General features: G+C 40.1%; 2 protein-coding genes across 5 annotated transcripts; one reads left to right on the top strand and one right to left on the bottom strand.

The window, feature by feature from the left end:
- Positions 1 to 286: 286 nt before the first annotated feature.
- gnpat (glyceronephosphate O-acyltransferase) lies at positions 287 to 11,998 on the bottom strand. 4 transcript variants are annotated; one of them, XM_085770581.1, is made up of 17 exons: positions 11,823 to 11,998; positions 10,406 to 10,597; positions 9,929 to 10,105; positions 9,687 to 9,816; positions 9,431 to 9,558; positions 9,064 to 9,139; positions 8,702 to 8,853; positions 8,433 to 8,563; positions 7,201 to 7,466; positions 6,438 to 6,536; positions 5,692 to 5,880; positions 4,954 to 5,033; positions 4,612 to 4,752; positions 3,989 to 4,088; positions 3,695 to 3,788; positions 2,569 to 2,624; positions 287 to 2,480 (listed from the first exon to the last, which is right to left on the bottom strand). In XM_085770581.1, the coding sequence occupies exons 1-17, from the start codon at positions 11,844 to 11,846 to the stop codon at positions 2,437 to 2,439; spliced, it is 2,079 nt and encodes a 692-aa protein (XP_085626707.1). In that variant the 5' UTR covers positions 11,847 to 11,998; the 3' UTR covers positions 287 to 2,436. The 4 variants fall into 4 exon arrangements, with proteins under 4 accessions (XP_085626707.1, XP_085626708.1, XP_085626709.1 ...); XM_085770582.1 differs by having other exon boundaries at positions 5,692 to 5,877; positions 11,823 to 11,995; XM_085770583.1 differs by having other exon boundaries at positions 5,692 to 5,874; positions 11,823 to 11,995.
- Positions 11,999 to 12,024: 26 nt separating this feature from the next.
- Positions 12,025 to 16,668, top strand: fsaf1 (40S small subunit processome assembly factor 1). Its single transcript, XM_085770585.1, has 9 exons — positions 12,025 to 12,242; positions 12,949 to 13,140; positions 13,231 to 13,331; positions 14,175 to 14,234; positions 14,408 to 14,503; positions 14,604 to 14,690; positions 14,910 to 14,941; positions 15,740 to 15,872; positions 16,478 to 16,668. The coding sequence occupies exons 1-8, from the start codon at positions 12,056 to 12,058 to the stop codon at positions 15,867 to 15,869; spliced, it is 885 nt and encodes a 294-aa protein (XP_085626711.1). The 5' UTR covers positions 12,025 to 12,055; the 3' UTR covers positions 15,870 to 15,872; positions 16,478 to 16,668.
- Positions 16,669 to 17,668: the final 1,000 nt, after the last annotated feature.

The following is a 17,668-nucleotide window of genomic DNA, read 5'->3' as shown; positions in this document are numbered from 1 at the left end:
TCATGAGCCTGTTTCATAACTTTTGTAGCTCAACACTCAGAAGAACGAAGCTCTCGATGACAAGTCTAAAGTTTGCTAATCTCTGTTTAAGTGCATCAACACGTCAGCGTGATTAAACACAATCACTTCATGTTTTAATCAGTCGAGATCAAAGAGTTTCGCTCACTCGTCTCTCTGGCTGTCAGACGCAGATCGGATGTGACGAGGACGACGGAGGAGAAACTTAATCTGATCTGATCGCCTTTATCTCCAGACACACACAATCGGACGCTCTGATTATATTTCAAAAACACTTTATTAACATGCTCTTATTTCATCAGCCTGTACAGTCAGTACTTAAAGGCCTCACCCAGCATGAATACACACACACATACACACACACACTAGGAGTCAAATATATAGACATTTATATAAAAGCTGTTAAAAAACAAAACAATTTAAGCACAAATACAGTCACACTGTGGACTTGCACTTTGGATGATGTGTTTGAGTTGTACAAAGCTCGGTTGGTGTTTCCAGCTTCACAACAAAGACGTTGTGCATCAGTGAAAGTTTGGCCATGAAAGAAGACGGAGGTAGCGTTTTGAAAAATATCAAAAATGTATGATTTTGGGGGTGAGAGTTTGACTGGATGCATAATAGAAGAGAAGCTCAACTTCAAGATAAACAACTCTGCACAGGAGCTGTGTTTGTTGTCGCTGTAGCAGGAACATCGTGTCAGGTGTTTCCTTCAGCTTCTACAGGAACACTTGGGATCAATCAGAGCAAGAAAAAACTTATGTAAATGATAAAGTATTGATGTGACATAAGTTTTGAGGCAGTCTTGAGGAACTTTTACAGTATGAAATATGTGAAAATTAATCAATAAATCAATCATTCAGTGGCAAAAATCATTATTTCCTACTTGAAGTGTCAAATAAACATGGCACTGACACATTTTTCTGCCTTTTCTCTTTTAAATTCAAAATGATTTTTTAATTTGAATTGAGGGAAAATGTGAAACCACATATTTTAGAAATTCGGTTTATTTAATTAAACACACACAAAGGAGTTTTTCTCGGGCAACATATTAAACATTAAATTCCTGAAAGAAAAGAATCAAAAATCTTTTTTTTTTTCTAGCATCATATTGGCACCGGTGTCAAAAAAGGCTCTTTTTATAAAGTAGGAACCAGAACTGGACTCAGTTCAGCTTGTAAATCTCAAGATGGGATTTCAAGGTAACAGGACTGAGCAGCTAATTAGCCTTTAGAATAAATAGAAGTTCAATAGAAGGATTTTTAAACTACTCTAAAACTAAATTTGATTGGAGAAAAACTTTACTCTTATGAACAGTATCCTGAGTCTTCATAAAAGAATCACCCATCGGTCTGTTTTCCTTTATTTCTCCCGCGTCTTCCTCCCCTTGTAACAACATAATAATATGTATATAATCCGTCTTTGAATATAAATAAAGGTCGACTTTCAAACAACCTTTAATTTATCCTGACTCAGTAACGATGAAGCAACTTCAGTAACTATTCGGTAAATAAAGGGCAACAAAGATTCAACAAAAGCTCATAACTTTGGTGTAGCTGGTCGTGCTTCAGTGTAACTTGTTTTAATATTTCATCTGGAGTTTGGCAACTGTGCGACACCACCGTTGGACTCCACCGTGTAAACAAACACAAACGTGCTGCTCGTCTGTGCGGTTGGCAAAAGGCCTTTACGAGTGTTGTTTAGAAGCAGGCCATGTGTTTGTGGCAAGTTTCAACTCAAATATATAAACTTTTCAATCATACAGTGCAAAAAAAATGATATTCAAATTGTCTTATCTTCCATTTTTGCAACTTATCCCTCAAAAAAATTAGGAAAAAAATAGAAAACACTTCACCAGAAGAACAGTTAAGATACAGGTCCACACCACATTGCATAAATAAAGTGCTCGTAATAGAGAGGCAGCTACTCACAGACAGACCAACTGAGGCGTAGAGGAGCGAGACAAACACAAAGAGAAGCCACGCTGAGTGTTCGAGGGTTCATATCAAACTGCATTAATGGAAAGAAACGGCCACTGTCCTGAGTGGAGTTGGCACATTCACTCGCTCTCACCAGGCTGCAAAAGGTTAGTTGTTCAGAATGAGCCAAAAGCAATAAACCCCCTCAAAGGCCTTGCTCATCATCTGGTTTTATGTGTGTGTGTGTGTTGTAGAAAAGGTTTTTAATAGAAAAGGTGACGGAGAAACAAAAGAAGAAGAAGAGGAAGAAGAAATAAAACTGTGTGTTTGAGCCGTCTCCAGATGGCTTTTTGTTCCACCTCTCATAGAAGCAGTTTGTTTGGACGTCGTCCTTCGCGGCTCGAACCGAAACGTAACCGCGTGGAGAGGAGCCGAGACGTCGATGCAGGTACAAAAAAAAAAGAAAAGAAAAAAGACCTCGACCTCGATTGAAGCTCCTTCAGAGGCGAGCGGCGACGGCTTTCTGAGTCGGGAGTTTTCCTCCTGGACAAACAAACAAGACGAGTTAGAGATGTTTTACAGCGGAGCGGTGAGGACACGCGGCTCTGTGTGAGTCCGGCTCGGCTCTTACCCAGAGTGTCCTCCAGCGAGTTCACCGTCACCTTGTCCACCTTCAGAGTTCCCGCTCTGAAGTGGGAGACAGGGAAAAATATACTAAATGTGAGTTTCAGCAGCAAGCGACTAAATCTCTATGAGAGAGTGGTGTACAGCAGCTTTCAGAGGATTATCGAGACACACAGGTTCTTCAAATAGATGTTGTTGATGATTTGTTTTTCCTTTTATATAATTTAAGAGTCACAAAATAAATTTCATTCATTTCAATCTTACTGAGGTAGAGGCAAAAATGACATCTCAGAAACACACCAAATAAAACTCAAACAATCTGCATGGCTCATAAGAGGAAAGCTAATTTGATTTGTTTGTTTATTATTATTTTTAATCTTATTAATTTATTAGTTATTCTAGGTGAATATTGTTTGATCCTTTTTGTTTTTTCAAATAAAACAGACTGGACTTGATACAAACCTATCGACTAGTTTGTTTTGGTTTACTGTAATAACTCACTAAATAGAATAAAAACAGAAAACAAAACAGAAAAAAATCAAACTTTAAAGAGGAACTATGTAAGTCTGGTCGCTTTTCCTCTGTTTTGCTAACCCTCCTCCCGGCCATGTGCATTTGTTTACAACAAAGCAGGCGAGAAATCAATCACTAGAACGTTAAAGGTAATGTTATGTCATGTATATTTGCGTAGTTTAATCTGTCATTAACAAGAGATTACGGGTTACAGGGCGCGTTTGTGTCGCAGAGACGAGAGCTGGGAAACCGGGGGCGGAGATCCCCGATCTTGCAAAATTGATTTTTAGCCAAGAGACGCTATAAGCGACACACATGTTACAGACACAGAGCCTCCATTCTCCCTTGTAACTAGTTAAGCCATTTATTAAACCATCATAATTACTCTAAAGCTGTTTAATTAAGGTAAAAATGTAGCATAGTTAAGCTACAAATCCTGCATAGTTCCTCTTTAATGTGATTCAATACACTCAATGAATATGATCATATATCTCCATGTATACCTGCTTCACACACCGTATATATATGTGGTATTAAATCATTCACACACTGCTGTATAAGTGTCTGTACAGTGCTGCGTGAGACAGACAGGGACACGAGGATGATCAAAACCAACGTACCCCTTGATTTTGCGAACAGCTCCGAGTCGTAGCAGAGCCGCCAGGGAGTTTTTCTGGAGGTCAGACGACAACACCTCCGAGTAGCTCAGTCTCCCTGGGTAACCGCACATAACCAACTCAGAGTTAGCACATTTAATTGGAGACAGGTGGAAACAGACAGAGGCAATTAAAAAAAAAAGAAGAAGAGATAGAAAGTTTCAGAGAAGGAGAGGAAGAGAAAAAGACAGAGAGAAAAAAAAATAAAAATATATATATATATATATATATATACTGTATATATATAGAGAGAGACACCTGTGAGAAGCTGTTTGATGATGAACTTCCTGACGGCAGGAATAAACTGTTTTTCTGTCAGCGCCTCAGTGGCCTCTTCACACAGGAACCTGCACACAACCTACACAACAGACACACAAACACACAACACTGTCATATTTAATGCTGTGCTCACAGCGCCCTCTACAGGACATCAGCTGTTCAGCACACACACACATTTACAAACCTGCTCTAACAGCTCATTTAATAAAAAATAAGCATTATATTGTCCTGTGTATCTCATATGTGGTTTTAGACTTGTTCAATTCAAACCAAAAATGAATTTCAGAACAATCAATCTTTCAGAAAATGATACTTTGGACATAATATGATTAATCATTCATTCATTTTTAGTCTCATTGTTTTACAAAGTGAAGAAAACACAAAAAAATACTCATAATAGAGTTCATAAAAAGTCAATGTTTATGTGTTTATTCACAGAGACCCTGTCTTATGTCTGTATTATTGTAGTTTCTTCTTATTTTCCTGTGTTCTGTGCATTAACACCACCTTCTTGCAGGGATGTGCAACCTCCACCACCATCATATTTTCAACTTATTTAAATTCGAAACAGAAAACACAGAGAAACACATGTCATCTCTCACCTGGTATCCCTGTAGGAATGGATCTAACATGTTGGTGAGGAAGCTCAGCGTCCTGTGTCCTCCCTCCGTCACCAGCAGCTCCTGCTGGGAAACCTGCAGCGCTCCGGTCTTCTCCAGGAGGTAACAGGCCTCCTCAAAGTCCTACCACACACACAGTAATGAAAAACACACACACACACACACACACACACACACACACACACACACACACACACACACACACACACACACACACACACACACACACACACACACACACACGTGCGTCTGTACGGCCACGTCATGATCGACTCCTCCCATTCAGGCAACTTTTAAAACATTTATTTAAATGATGTTCCTCACCTGAACTGTGGCTCCAGGACAGAGGATGAACTCGTTAGAGAACATGTTTCTGAGGAAGCTGAAGCTGTTGAACACGTCCTCTGGAAAACATGAAGCAGAAGTCATTTATGCTAGAAATTCACCGATCATATGCTCACTATGAAGAGTAGTCACTGTATTTTGTGTTTAAACTATAATCATTAAAGGGGACATATTGTGGAAATGTCACTTTTTGAAGGCTCTTTAACATATTGTCTTGCCTTCTGGCCCCCAAAATCTGAGAATTGACAAAAAAAATCTGTTATTTTCAGGCTCCCTAGGTTGAAATCCATGTGGCTTTATGAGCTGTTACCTCAGTTTTCTTCCACTGATGTAACTGGGACTCGAATTTGCATAACCTCACCCCTACCTGGGACCGGTAGAAGGGGCGGGGCATGCAGTGGTTCATTTGCATTTAAAGGGACAGGCACTGAAACCAGCCGTTCTGAACAGGACTGTTTTGAGCAGATGAAAAGAGCTGTGATGTTTGATCCTTGGGGGATTTTGACCAAAGCATGTCACAGATTTGTCTTTAAGACACCTGGGAACTATTTTAATTTGTGGAAAAGGGGAATAATGTGTCTCTTTTAAAGCAGAGTGGTCCATTCAATATATGAATTACAGATAATAATGTGAAAATACTCCATCAAAACAATTGAGTTTGTGGTTTTCTGTCTTTACTTCCATCATATTGCGCAGGTAAAACAGTGTCAGTCTCACGTTTCTTAGTGGAGGAGGCGGCGTGGACGGCCGAGGCGAGCAGCGCCGGCCGGAGGAAGACGTGCAGCGCCTGGTTCCTGTAGGAGGCGCAGGAGAGCAGGACCACCGCCCGGTTCAGTAGCTCCTCCTCTGGGCTGGGAGCGGCCGCGCTGCTGTGAGGCTCCACGGGCTCCGTCTGTCCTGCTGCTGCTGCAACACAACATGTCCAGTCAGAAGATGGTCAAACTGTTTTTTTATATATATATATATATATATACATATATATATATAATTTGCTTCACTGTGAATAATCTTCCTTAATCTCCAAATAAATAAGAAGCTGCAGTTGTGTAATCGCTGCCTTTCACATTTGTCTTTATTTGACAAATTAGATGAATACAAAGTGACTGATTATTTTATCTGTCTACAGCAGAGAGGATTTCTAGGCTGCAGAAAAGTATGAAGAATGAATAACAACATTAAAGAGTCTAAATTAACATAGAACTGATGATAAATAATATTTAGTTAGATAATTTTCAAAAGATCAGGTTGTATTTATATGAAAATCTCTTATCACACTGTGTCTCACTTGTTTGGGGAGGTTTTTTGTTATCACTACTACATATATAACTTCATAACTTTATGCACTCTGCCCTTAAACGATCAGTCGATTATCACAGAACTGTGCTGATTAAAAGGGTAAGAAAAAAACAGCAGGGACATTTATAAAAAATCAAGACAAGAGCGTCAAACAAAGCAGAACAAACCTTGTTCCAACGCCAGCTGGACCCTTCCTTCAAAGATCTTCACTAGACCTCGGTGCAGAGAAAGACTGGACGAGACGACTTCTGATGGAGGCACATGGTCTGAAGGAAGAAGACGAAGAAGAAGAAGAAGAAGAAAGAGATGGAGGAGCCGTTAAACTGGAGCTACAGAAGAATATTAGATGTAGCCAACACAAAAAGGCACTTTTGTCATGTAACACAACCACCGCCTCTTTAATATTCTTCATTACTGCACTAAATCAATATGCAAATATGCTTTAGCAACAACACCCAAATCTACTTGACAGAAATAACTTATGCTTTAATGTAATGTGACAACATCTCAAACATGTTGTTTCTTGAGATACTGTGAAGATTGTTACCCACAGCAGCTTAAAGAATCTGTCAACATCTGCCTGTCTTCATTTCTAGAAGCTACATGAATGTGCCTTGGTCTCTTGACTGTTCATTTTGAGATGAAAGGACTATGATCAATTTAATTCCACCAAACCTCTTAAATAATGTATTTATAAAAGGTGCTATTAGACATTTTTATCAGATATATCAAGCCTCATAAGTTCAGTATCAGACTATAGTTTAGTTTATACCGAGATGATCTGATGATAACTGATGATAACTCCCTGCACCAATTAGCTCAAACACCACACTGGGTTTTCAACAGGGGCCGTTTGATACAGACTCTTCGGTATCACTGTGGTAATAGTGAATCTCCAGGAGGAAGTGGGGGTGCAGGCTGATACAGTACCAGGCCAGTGGAGGAAGGCTCCGTACTGTCGAGACAGATCCCGCAGCCACACGGCCTGCTCAGTCAGCTCGTCCAGCGCCATCCCCTGGTGGTTCTTCCCCGGCGCCTGGTTCTGGTTCTGGTTCTGGTGGTGGTTCTGGAGCAGCAGCGAGGCCAGGAGGACCCACGGCTTCAGGACCATGTTCTCCTCCTGGGCCCGGACCAGCCTGTAGGCCGCGTCATTCACAAAGCTCTGGATCTCCTCGCTGGGTCTCTTAGGGATGTGTCTGGAGAGGATGGAGAGTTCACAGTGAATTAATTTAGATGGATAAAAGATGACAGTTGTATTTAAAGGGATAGTTTAACAATTTGGCAAAATTGGCCCACTACCATAGTCCCTATAGTTGTTTAAGTTGTTTATTATCAGCAGGATAAACCCCTTGAGTTGTCGCAACTCGTTTTCGAGGGGGTCCTGCGCACCTCACGTCAACATAAAACACAACAACACAACACATCACAGTACAATGAAAGGATACAGAACAATACAATAAAAACAAAACAAAACAAAACAAAACAAGACAAAGACAAAATCTGGACAGACATACAATAATCAGTCGGACAAGTTGCAACCGAGTTTGGACAGGTATTTAGCGAAATGTGGTGACAGATTCAATGAAAGCATGAACAAGTAGTTTCAAGATGTGAAGACAGGGCATGATTAAAGCAATTAAGAGATGGAGAAGATCTGATACACATGGGTAGGTGATAGTCATAGCAGTAGGTTCGTTACCTTTAATTACCACGAGCTGCTCAGAGCTACGCTACGAACGTTACCAGACAGAGTTGTTTTCGAGGCAAATGCAGAGACTGCTTGCTGGAAAACTGCCCCCGATGGGAACACACATGAGTGGTTTTGCATGAATTTACCTCTAAAACAACTCTGTCTGGTAACGTTCTGTTATTATCTCATAGCGTGGTGAATGTGCAGGTCTCAACTTGTCCACCAGAGCGTTTTGGAGTTGTTGGATTGTGTATTTGATGAGTTTGATGAGGGAAACCAAGAAATCCCATTAACCTCCGTAGCGTAGCTCTGAGCAGCTCGCGGCTCTGCTCCGCCGTTCTAAAAATAGCTTGCACCGACAATTAAAGGTAACGAACCTACTGCTATGACTATAGGGATTATGGCAAAGGGCTAGTTTGTCAAAATGTTGAACTATCCCTTTAAAGAAGCAACTGGTGTTTGATTATTGCACCTTGGTGTGAGGTTGAACTGGCAGCGGTTGACTTTGCCCCCAGCTAAACTTCTGAGGGACACAGGTTGACCAAAGTAGACGTGGATGCTGCCGTAGTCTTCACTCAGGATCTTCCTGGCTTTAAACAGACCCTACAGAGAGGACAGAGGGGACAGAGGGGACAGGGGGGGTCCACACCTTAGTACATACTGTATATCCAGGCTGCAAAATAATAACTTTTAATTCCTATAATTTTACAGTAAGTGTCTGATTTTTCCATTCATACTCACTGAAGTGGACTCTTTGGGTTTGGGCACACCCAGCATCTCTCTGGCATAAAGCGCCTCCTCCAGGATCCTCTCATAGCTGATACTGACCGGGACCAAGTTGACATCAAACACTTCGCCTTTAAAGTATGGATCCATCACAATGTTCAACAGACCTGCAGGAAGACACAGATATCACAGGAAAAAAAAGACTTGAGTCGACTAAAAAATAAAGTTTATCATTAGACATTAGGCAGACATCCACTTTTTTTCCAGTCAATTTAATTTATATATTTTATTACTGGAACAGTAACTGACTTTCCATTCTGTTTTAATAAGAAACTGTAATGGGAAGAGAATCTTATCTGCACATTTTTATTCCTCACCTAACTTTGGAGTCAACGATTTACAAGTTCGACTTCTTGTCCCTTCAAGGAAAAATTCAACAGGTGCCAATCCATTCTGAAATAAAAAGGATAAAACAAAATTTAAGAAAAAAGTGAATTCTCTTTCAAAGCATCTATAAATTACAGAAACTCATTTATATCTGTTTTATGGAGGTTTATAGACTGTGTTCAGTATTTCTAACATGAATGTATCGCTTGGGCGGTCCATCTCTTATGGTTTAAGGCATTTGTGACTTGTTTCTTCTATGTTGTTTTGTGAAGCACTTTGTAAACTTATGTTTTTAAAGGTGCCATATAAATAATAAAGTTATTATTATAATACAGCCACTGCTCACTGCTCTTTCACCTTTAGCATGGTCTTGACGTATTCTGAGAAAACGGCCCAGTACAGTTTGTCTCCTCCAAACGACCGCCGGATGAAGAAAGCTCCGGACATCCGCAGCATCTCCCCGACAAACTTCATCGCCATGAAGTCTGCAGGAGGACAGTACACTTTTATTTAATGTGCAAATACGGTGTGACGGTGTGTTGCTGTTGAACTGGATTAAAATGAGGTACAGTACGCACACTCTCACTCTCTACATATTCACTCCTGTTCTTACCCATGCCGGCTGCTATAACAGGTAGAGCCAGGTCGTAGGTGTACAGGATGTATGACATCAGCAGGAAGTCCATGTAACTACGGTGACTGGGCAGCAGGACAACCGGGTGCTCCTGAATGGCCTGTTGGAGCTGACAACAACACACCCACAAACATTAGTCATTTATGTGTGTCAGTCATCTTCACAGTGTTGTTCTGTGTTACATAGTGTGTGTGCATGTGTATGTGTGTGTGCACGCTCACTCTCTGGATTCCCTCCTCGTTGACACAGATGCTCCTGAACAAGGTTTTGAAGACTTTGCTGAGCGTGAAGGCGAAGAAGCGAACGGTGCTGAGCTGCTGGCGGTGAGCCATCTCCTCCAGGATGGACGACGCCTCCTCCTGCACGTCATCCACAGCCCTGCCCGTCTCTCTGGAAACCTTTAACATTTAAATACAAACACTTAATTAATATGCAATAGTTATACAAACATCTTAATAGAAAGTTAGACAGAAAGTTATAAACTAATACTAATGTTTTTACTATGAATTAAGAAATTATTTCTATTATGGTCTATTGAAAGCCACCATCACTACTACAGAATTGAATTGTTTCCATTTAAGATGAATTGATTATAATGCAGCTTACAAAGAGCTATAAAAGACTATAAACAAAAGTATATTCCAACTATCCTGCCAAGTTTTAGGTGTCAGATATACAACGACGACAATAACTCTGACCTGATCGATGACAAAGTGCAGCTGAGCAGACTGAAGCACCATGCTCTTCAGTGCATCGGCTTTGCAGGGGGGAACTCCTTTGTAAACAACGGGGGCGTAACATCTGAGAGCGTATCTCAGGTCGCTGGAGTTCCTCCTCTCCTCCAAAATGTCCTCAAAGTCATCTCTTTTCTTCAGCATGGGGTCTCTATGCTGGATAGAAGAAAACATCACACTGTTAGAAAGATGCACTGTTATCACAAATAGTACTCTTTATTCTCAAAAACATCAGCATGACAAGTGAAAAGTAATTGATTAAAGTGAAATTTACAATATCTCCCTGGAGCCAAAGTACACTTAAGTTTCCAATTTACTAAGTACACCTATAACTCAGTCAAACACCGCAGTTTTGTAATAAATCCTACCTCACCAAGGTTATACTGTTTGTTTTGTTTGCAATTGCAGTTTGTTTTGTTTGCACTGATTCAATTGTTTGTTTAATATTGTTTGCGGTGTAGTTTGCACTGTATGATCACACTGAAGGATGGAGCTTGTGGTTCTGCTGAAGTGTGTGGTGTTATACAGAGAGAATGAGCCTCCCCTCGTTGACAATAGAGAATAATAGAAATACCTGTCAGTGTAACACAACACAATTCAAGAGCACAAAAAACTGCAGCCTCCACAAATGATCTCACACTTAAATCAACACCTCTGACACAGTTTGAACACAAGCTGAACATTAGAAACTACATTAACAGAGGACCTACCGCAGCTCTAGTGTGTCTAATGAACTGAAAACTCAGAGTATAATGGGAAACTGACGAAGACAAATGAAGGTAACTAAGAAGTGTGAAGCAGGTTGTGTTTACCTCTGATTAACAGGTGCTATGTAAACAAAACTATCTCTCCTTCCTTTCCTCTTTCCTTCATGCACTAAAGTACATTTTCAGCACAGTGAGACAGAGAGGGCGACGGTGGTAGAACCAGTCTTGTGAAACACTGCGGGTTTACACATTTTTTAAAGACAAGTAACTAATCATTGTTACAATGTTTTGAACCAAAAGAAGAAGAAAAAAACAATGCACATTTGCAAAGAGAGAAAAAATCAATACAAGAGATATTAAACAGGAGAAAAGGCGATATAAAACAACATGAAGTCGAAGTTGCATGAATGTCAAAAATGCAAAACGGAGATTGCAAAACAGCCTTGACTTATAATCGCAATACTGCGGCTAAACAAACTAATTAACTACATAATTATGCAGCAACTACAGGAAACAGCTGCATATTCCCCACGCTTTGGGTTTTGTTACATAAATGTGGATTTGGCATTCATTCACATCTTTGAATGAAATGTCAAATGTCAAACAGAGGCTGCAGCAGAGGGAGCTACGTTAGCTTAGCTCCTGTGGCACAAACAACAACAACACATACATACCAAGTAAACGGCTTTAGTTTCCATATTTTATCACACGTCATAAGCTCATAGACGAAATATATACGTGCACAAGTGTGTGCGCCCCGGTCCCGTCTCTTGATAAAACACTTTGGGGTTGATAACAGCAGCTGCAAAACTTCTCATGGGCGTGTAAAACTGGTATTTCCGTAGCGCTTCCGCATTACGGCAGCCCGGAGGGACAAACTCGAAGCCGCGCGTTCCCACAGAGTTCCATGTGTTTGTTGTCATTGGTGCGAGCCGGGGTGCTAGCTCAGGGAGCGGCTGTTAGCAGCGATATTCAGCTTCTTTTTTCGTTACTCTGCTTGTACTATAAAGTCAAAATGAATTCAAAGGCAAACGGGAAAGAAGACGATGATTTTATGTTTCTTGATAAGGTTTTGGATCAGTTTTACGACTTTGGTGAGTGTTAGTGTTTAGTTAGCTATGCTACTGTAGTTAGCTTCTTCACCAGCTACCATCCCCTCTGTCTGATCTGTGTTACAGTGATTAAAGTTGACAAGATGTTACTCTTATAGATATGAGTTATGTCTTCGTTATAGCATTTAACTCGTGTCTCTAAATAAAATAAAATAAAAAACACAAGCTAGCTAGCTGTTAGCTTTCCCATTTAACGCTAGCAGGCTGAGACCAGTTCTCAACATCTATCTTTCATTACAGCCACGGTGGTAACAAGTCACTGGGAGAACAGACATATTTCAGTCAAAATTAGTCCATTTAAAACGTAAAAAGAAAGCCATTATCGCTTAGATGTACACAGTAGAAAGTAAGATCTGTATAAGTGAACACACATGTGATAATTTTCCACAATATCACAAAATCCCAGTTGTCAATTCCCATTTGCAGGGCCTGCAATATAGGAAAGGCTCAATTTTAATGCCTGTTAAAACCTTTAATAGGATTTATTGTTGGATTGTTCTGTTGTTAGACTTCGTTAGTTAGTCATTGTACTGGATTGCTTGGATTGTGTGTATCAAATTATATATACTGATGTTGATATGCAACTTTCATGCTTTGAAGTCAAATAATGCTGTGATGTAGATTGAATATCATAGTGAGCCTAGACCAAGTTTAATTTCTCACTAATGCATTGTTGTTGATGGTGCAGGGAACGGACCAGCATCCAAAAAGAAGCTCAAATCCCAGAAGAAGAAAAAACGAAAACTGTGTGAAGAAGAGGAGGAGGAGGAAGAGCGGGTTGCGGTCGAGGATGTTTGTCGTGACACTGACGACTGTAGAGCCACATCTTCAGGTCCTGAACACCAGCAGCAACGGCCACAGACCGAGCAAACTGGTTCAGGTACAGCAACAACAAGCAACAACACCAACATGTGTTAGAAACCTTTGATATTCTCTGTTCATTGATTTAATTTCTCATGTCTTTACTCAGGTCCAAGTGTCCGGCAGGTGAAGCAGGTGGAGGTGGTGACGTTTCAAGACCCCAGAAAGAAACTGAAGACCAAGCAGACACCAGACACAGACAAAACACCTGTAAGTCTGTGTTTTTGTTTTAATTGTAGAAGAACAGATGATGATGTCAAAGTTACATTTATACTGATGATATAATGGATCCACTAGTAGTTAAGATCCAAAAACTTTTATTTCCAGTGTTGGTTTGTTGTGCATTACCCACATTTAAAGGGACAACGAGGAGTTTTGGAAAAGCAAAGCGTTTTCACACTACATTTATGAGCCTCCGCGCGCACCGTGAAATTCTTTGACCAGCGCAAGACGGACTTATGTTTTCATTCATCAAGAATTAAAGTCAGAGGTTCAAAGAGGTTCAGTTACCGTCGTAGTTCCGACCATAAACGGCGATTCGGCGGCGTTATTCTCATGACTCGCCACGAACCCGAAAGTAAAGAAACGCTGGTCGGCTCGACCAGCATTTCCGCCACCACTAATAATAACAAAATAACGATAGAGACAAAACGATATATTTATTGAAAATGGGCCCATTAACAAGTGTGGGTAGCGTAGATTCATCCACATTAATATGAGACTTTTTTATTGTTGCGGAATTTTTCGTTCTGCCGCTGGAGAAACTCCTCGTTGTCCCTTTAATAAAAAAATATATTAAATTGTTAAGTCATCTGTACAAATGTGTCAATTGACATTTTGAAACCAAACCTCTTCCACGCCACCGACCGCTGCTGCTGCTGCTGCTGCTGCTGCTGCTGCTGCTGCTGCTGCTGCTGCTGCTGCTGCTGCTGCTGCGTGACCCCTGGTCGACCTCCTCTGTTTATGTTCTTCTTGTCACCATCATCCAGTCATTTCACATTCCCTCTCCTCTCGTCTTTGTTGCCTTCGGCTCTGTGCTGTCCTCTCTCCAAGGCTCCTCGGATAAAAGAGAAGACACAACCCGACCAACTGGAAGAACTCAATCTCGAAAAGGTGACGGTTTTAATAACATCTACTGTATATTTGTTGTCTGTGCTCTTTGATTCTTCTCATGGCTTCATTTGATTCATGTGTTCATTATTTTGTATTCGACCAATCAATATATTTACCTTTCATTGAGCCCACAATGAAGTCTAACACTGTATCTGTGTTTACGTTCACGCCAGGCTCGTCTGGAGGTTCATCGGTTTGGAATCACCGGCTATAAGAAGGAGCAGCAGCGGGTGTTTGAGCAGGACAGAGCGATCATGCTGGGAGCCAGGGTGAGGAAACCTCTGCACACATCCTCATCATCAAGTCCTTCTACAACACAAAGCTTTCAAATTAAGAATTCATTGACTTAATTATTGTCTCTCTAATCAGCCTCCCAAGAAGAGCTACGTTAACTACAAGATGCTACAGGATCAGATCAAAGAGAAGAAGCAGAAAGCAAAGGAGGAGGTTCAGCCGGTAAGACCTGCACCACTAGATTTTACATATAGATATATAAACTGCCAGTTTATGAAATAGTTTTAGATGCATTTTGCAGAGAAGTAAACACTGGTTACAGTTAGCTTGTTAGGTTGAAAGATCTATTATTTCATCCTATTTTAATGTTATTGATAAAATGGAAATCTAAGGATATATATTGTTAAATTCTGCTTCTGACTACATTTACCCGCTCTGTAGGAACTGAAGAAAAAGAAGAAGAAGAATCAGAGGTGAGTGAACCATAAACACTTTGTGCATCTGGAAATGCTCTGTAATATAGAAAACAACTATCTCTGAAGTACAGAACAGACCCCATTTCACAAGAATTCATCTAATCTGTGTGTAGAAAACACAGCCCTGGTATTTTGTCTAACATTCCTCCAAGATTAAAATATTTCCAGTGAACAGATGTTAAAGACTCTTCTCTGTGGTGTGGATTAGGGATGGTACAATTTTTTTGGTTTTCTTGGTACGATTATTGTCAGAGAAATAATCACGGTGTTACGATTATCATGATTATTATGCATTAATTAATTTCACAACACTATGAATGTGTAAAATCAAATATAGTCAAAATATAATTACATTACTAATTGTTTACACAAAATATTTCAAGCATCTATTAATATATGACCAATTATCAACCCCCCAGGGGAAGCGTTTGGAATAATCAGGTCATAAATTGTCATCAATACCAGATGTTTACATTTATTTTAATCGTTTTTTGTTTTGTTTTGTTTTGTTTTGTTTTGTTGTTGTTTTTTTAAATACAAATGACAGGCTAACATTTAAATTCCTACCAATTCAATGTTACTTTAGTTAAATGGACCAGTATCTGTGCATTTACCTTTATTTTGGCGCTCATCTGCCGATATGGCTCTGACATAATCTTTTGACGGTATTTAGGAATCTTTACAATTAATTAATTATGGCGTTTAATACCACGATTAATTGTGAAAACAAGTAATTGTGACATCCCTAGTGTGGATTAAACCTCATGTTTTCTGTGCTGCTGCCCCCCCCTCCAGGGACCAGAAGAAGGTGTCCACAGGTTCTGGCTCAGCCCCCACAGGTCAAGTCGGGCGCTTCAAGAACGGCTTGCTGATCCTGAGCCCCAAGGAGATCCAGACAATCAAAGGGAAAATCAGACGCAAATGAAAGGTTTGTCCTCAGACTTTTCACAAAAACATCCTCAGAGAAACTAATACCCGTAGTAGACAGCTTAAAATGACGTTAAAGGGATACGCCAACATTTTTTTTTTTCGTGTCTTGCCTCACTCCAGAGTCCATGACAAGTAGATAGACACCATCCTTTCGACTGTGCGTGCAGTAATGAGGGAGAGCCCATATCGCCCGTAATTAGCTTAGCTCTTAGCTCTTTAGTAGCGCCGAATTCGTCCGAACAAAATTGTAAACAGCTGGTATTTAGACAAATTAACGACACACTGCTGATCTAAACGGCTACTTTCTCGCCTAAAAATGTTTGAAATGTTGATAAAGTGATATATTTACAGAGTTTAGAGCTAAAATGAAATTTCGGCTCAGGTAGCAGGCAGGTTAACACTACCTATACACTCCAGTGTTTGAGCTAAGCTAATTACAGGTGATACAGCTCTATCTCCCTTGTTACTGCACGCACAGTCGAAAGGATGGTGTCTATCTGCTGGTCATGGACTCGGGAGTGAGGCAAGACACAAAAAAATTGATCCCTTTAAATGGATGTGAATGTGCTCACTGATTAATGATTCTTGTGGTTGTATCCGTAGATGACTGATTGAAACCTCCATGTTGGGGAAATATCCGAGATCCAGAGGGAGAATCATCCACTCAGAGCAGGAGTGACTGCAGACAAGAAGGTTGTGGAGGAAGAAATGAGTGAGAGCTGATCCTGCTGTGACCTGTGAGGCTGATTTCCAGTTGGCATGTGAAATACTGGACAATGTTACAGGTGATGAAGCTGCTGAGTCAGAAACATCCAACATAACAATCTCCACAATGGACGAATCCTCTGAGGAAACAGCAAACACATGAAACATGATGAGACTCTGTTGAATCATTTTCCATCACAATTAATTTATTTTGTTTTATAAATGATGAAAGAAAAAAAAAAGACATTTGCGTTTCTGGTGTTTTACACTGTAAAGTTTTTTTTTTGTTTTTTTTTAATTATGCAGGTACAATGCATTTCTCATATACAAACCATGTAGTCGTACAAAACATTTACATTGGCAGGAGGAGAGTGGATGGGTGGGGTGGAGGGGGGGGTCATAACAGGACGTATGGAGGAGGAAGAGGGTCGGACAAATATTAAAAAACCAGTGTACACACAAGTAAAGTCCTTTTCCATGAAGTTTCCATGAAGAAACACACATTTAAACACTTTGAATGGACCATGGAGAAGAAGCAGGATGGTCTCACCACCAGTGCCGTATTTCTTCCCTTTTTTTATTAAATCTTTATTTACACGACTGCTCCGGAGCTTTTGTTCTAGATGTAAACGTTACGTCTTTATAACAGAAACCTGCTCGTTCCTTTTGGTCAAAGAGAAACATAAACGTTAATAGATGATAGGCGATGATGATGATGATGATGATGAAAAACAAAGACCTGTGATCTGGCAGTGTGCGGCTGGGTGAGGTCACAACTTCTCACACCGTTTCTATGAAGTAGCTTCTTGTGTTTTATTTATATATTTAAACTTTATTGAAAAAAAAGGGAAAAAAAGTAACAATGAGGAAACAGGAAGCGTATCTGCAGCACATCACACTTTTCAAGCCGTTTGCAAACCAGTTTTATTTTTGAAGAGATTTTTGTAGCCGGCAATCAACAATAACCTTTGTGTTTTTCAACCGTAGACATTGTATACATATATATAATCAGCAGCCACTCAAATGTTACCGAACTAATTGAAGAGGCCACTTTACAAAGGGAAATAAATATGTAACTCAATATATTTA

This window comes from Trachurus japonicus, chromosome 24, assembly GCF_045865225.1.
Source record: "Trachurus japonicus isolate A0001 chromosome 24, Traja_1.0".
NCBI lineage: Eukaryota > Metazoa > Chordata > Actinopteri > Carangiformes > Carangidae > Trachurus > Trachurus japonicus.
The sequence above is the reverse complement of the archived record's forward strand: the minus strand, read 5'-3'. Positions and strand labels throughout refer to the sequence as shown.

Excerpts from the sequence above, each read along its gene's own strand:
- fsaf1 (XM_085770585.1), top strand. The coding sequence starts at position 12,056 with ATGTGTTTGTTGTCATTGGTGCGAGCCGGGGTGCTAGCTCAGGGAGCG. Across the intron at positions 13,332-14,174 it reads CAGACACAGACAAAACACCT|GCTCCTCGGATAAAAGAGAA; the intron begins GTAAGTCTGTGT and ends CCTCTCTCCAAG. Across the intron at positions 14,504-14,603 it reads CGATCATGCTGGGAGCCAGG|CCTCCCAAGAAGAGCTACGT; the intron begins GTGAGGAAACCT and ends CTCTCTAATCAG.
- gnpat (XM_085770581.1), bottom strand. The coding sequence starts at position 11,846 with ATGGAAACTAAAGCCGTTTACTTG. Across the intron at positions 10,106-10,405 it reads TGCACTTTGTCATCGATCAG|GTTTCCAGAGAGACGGGCAG; the intron begins GTCAGAGTTATT and ends TAAATGTTAAAG. Across the intron at positions 3,789-3,988 it reads CATCAAACAGCTTCTCACAG|GGAGACTGAGCTACTCGGAG; the intron begins GTGTCTCTCTCT and ends GCGGTTACCCAG.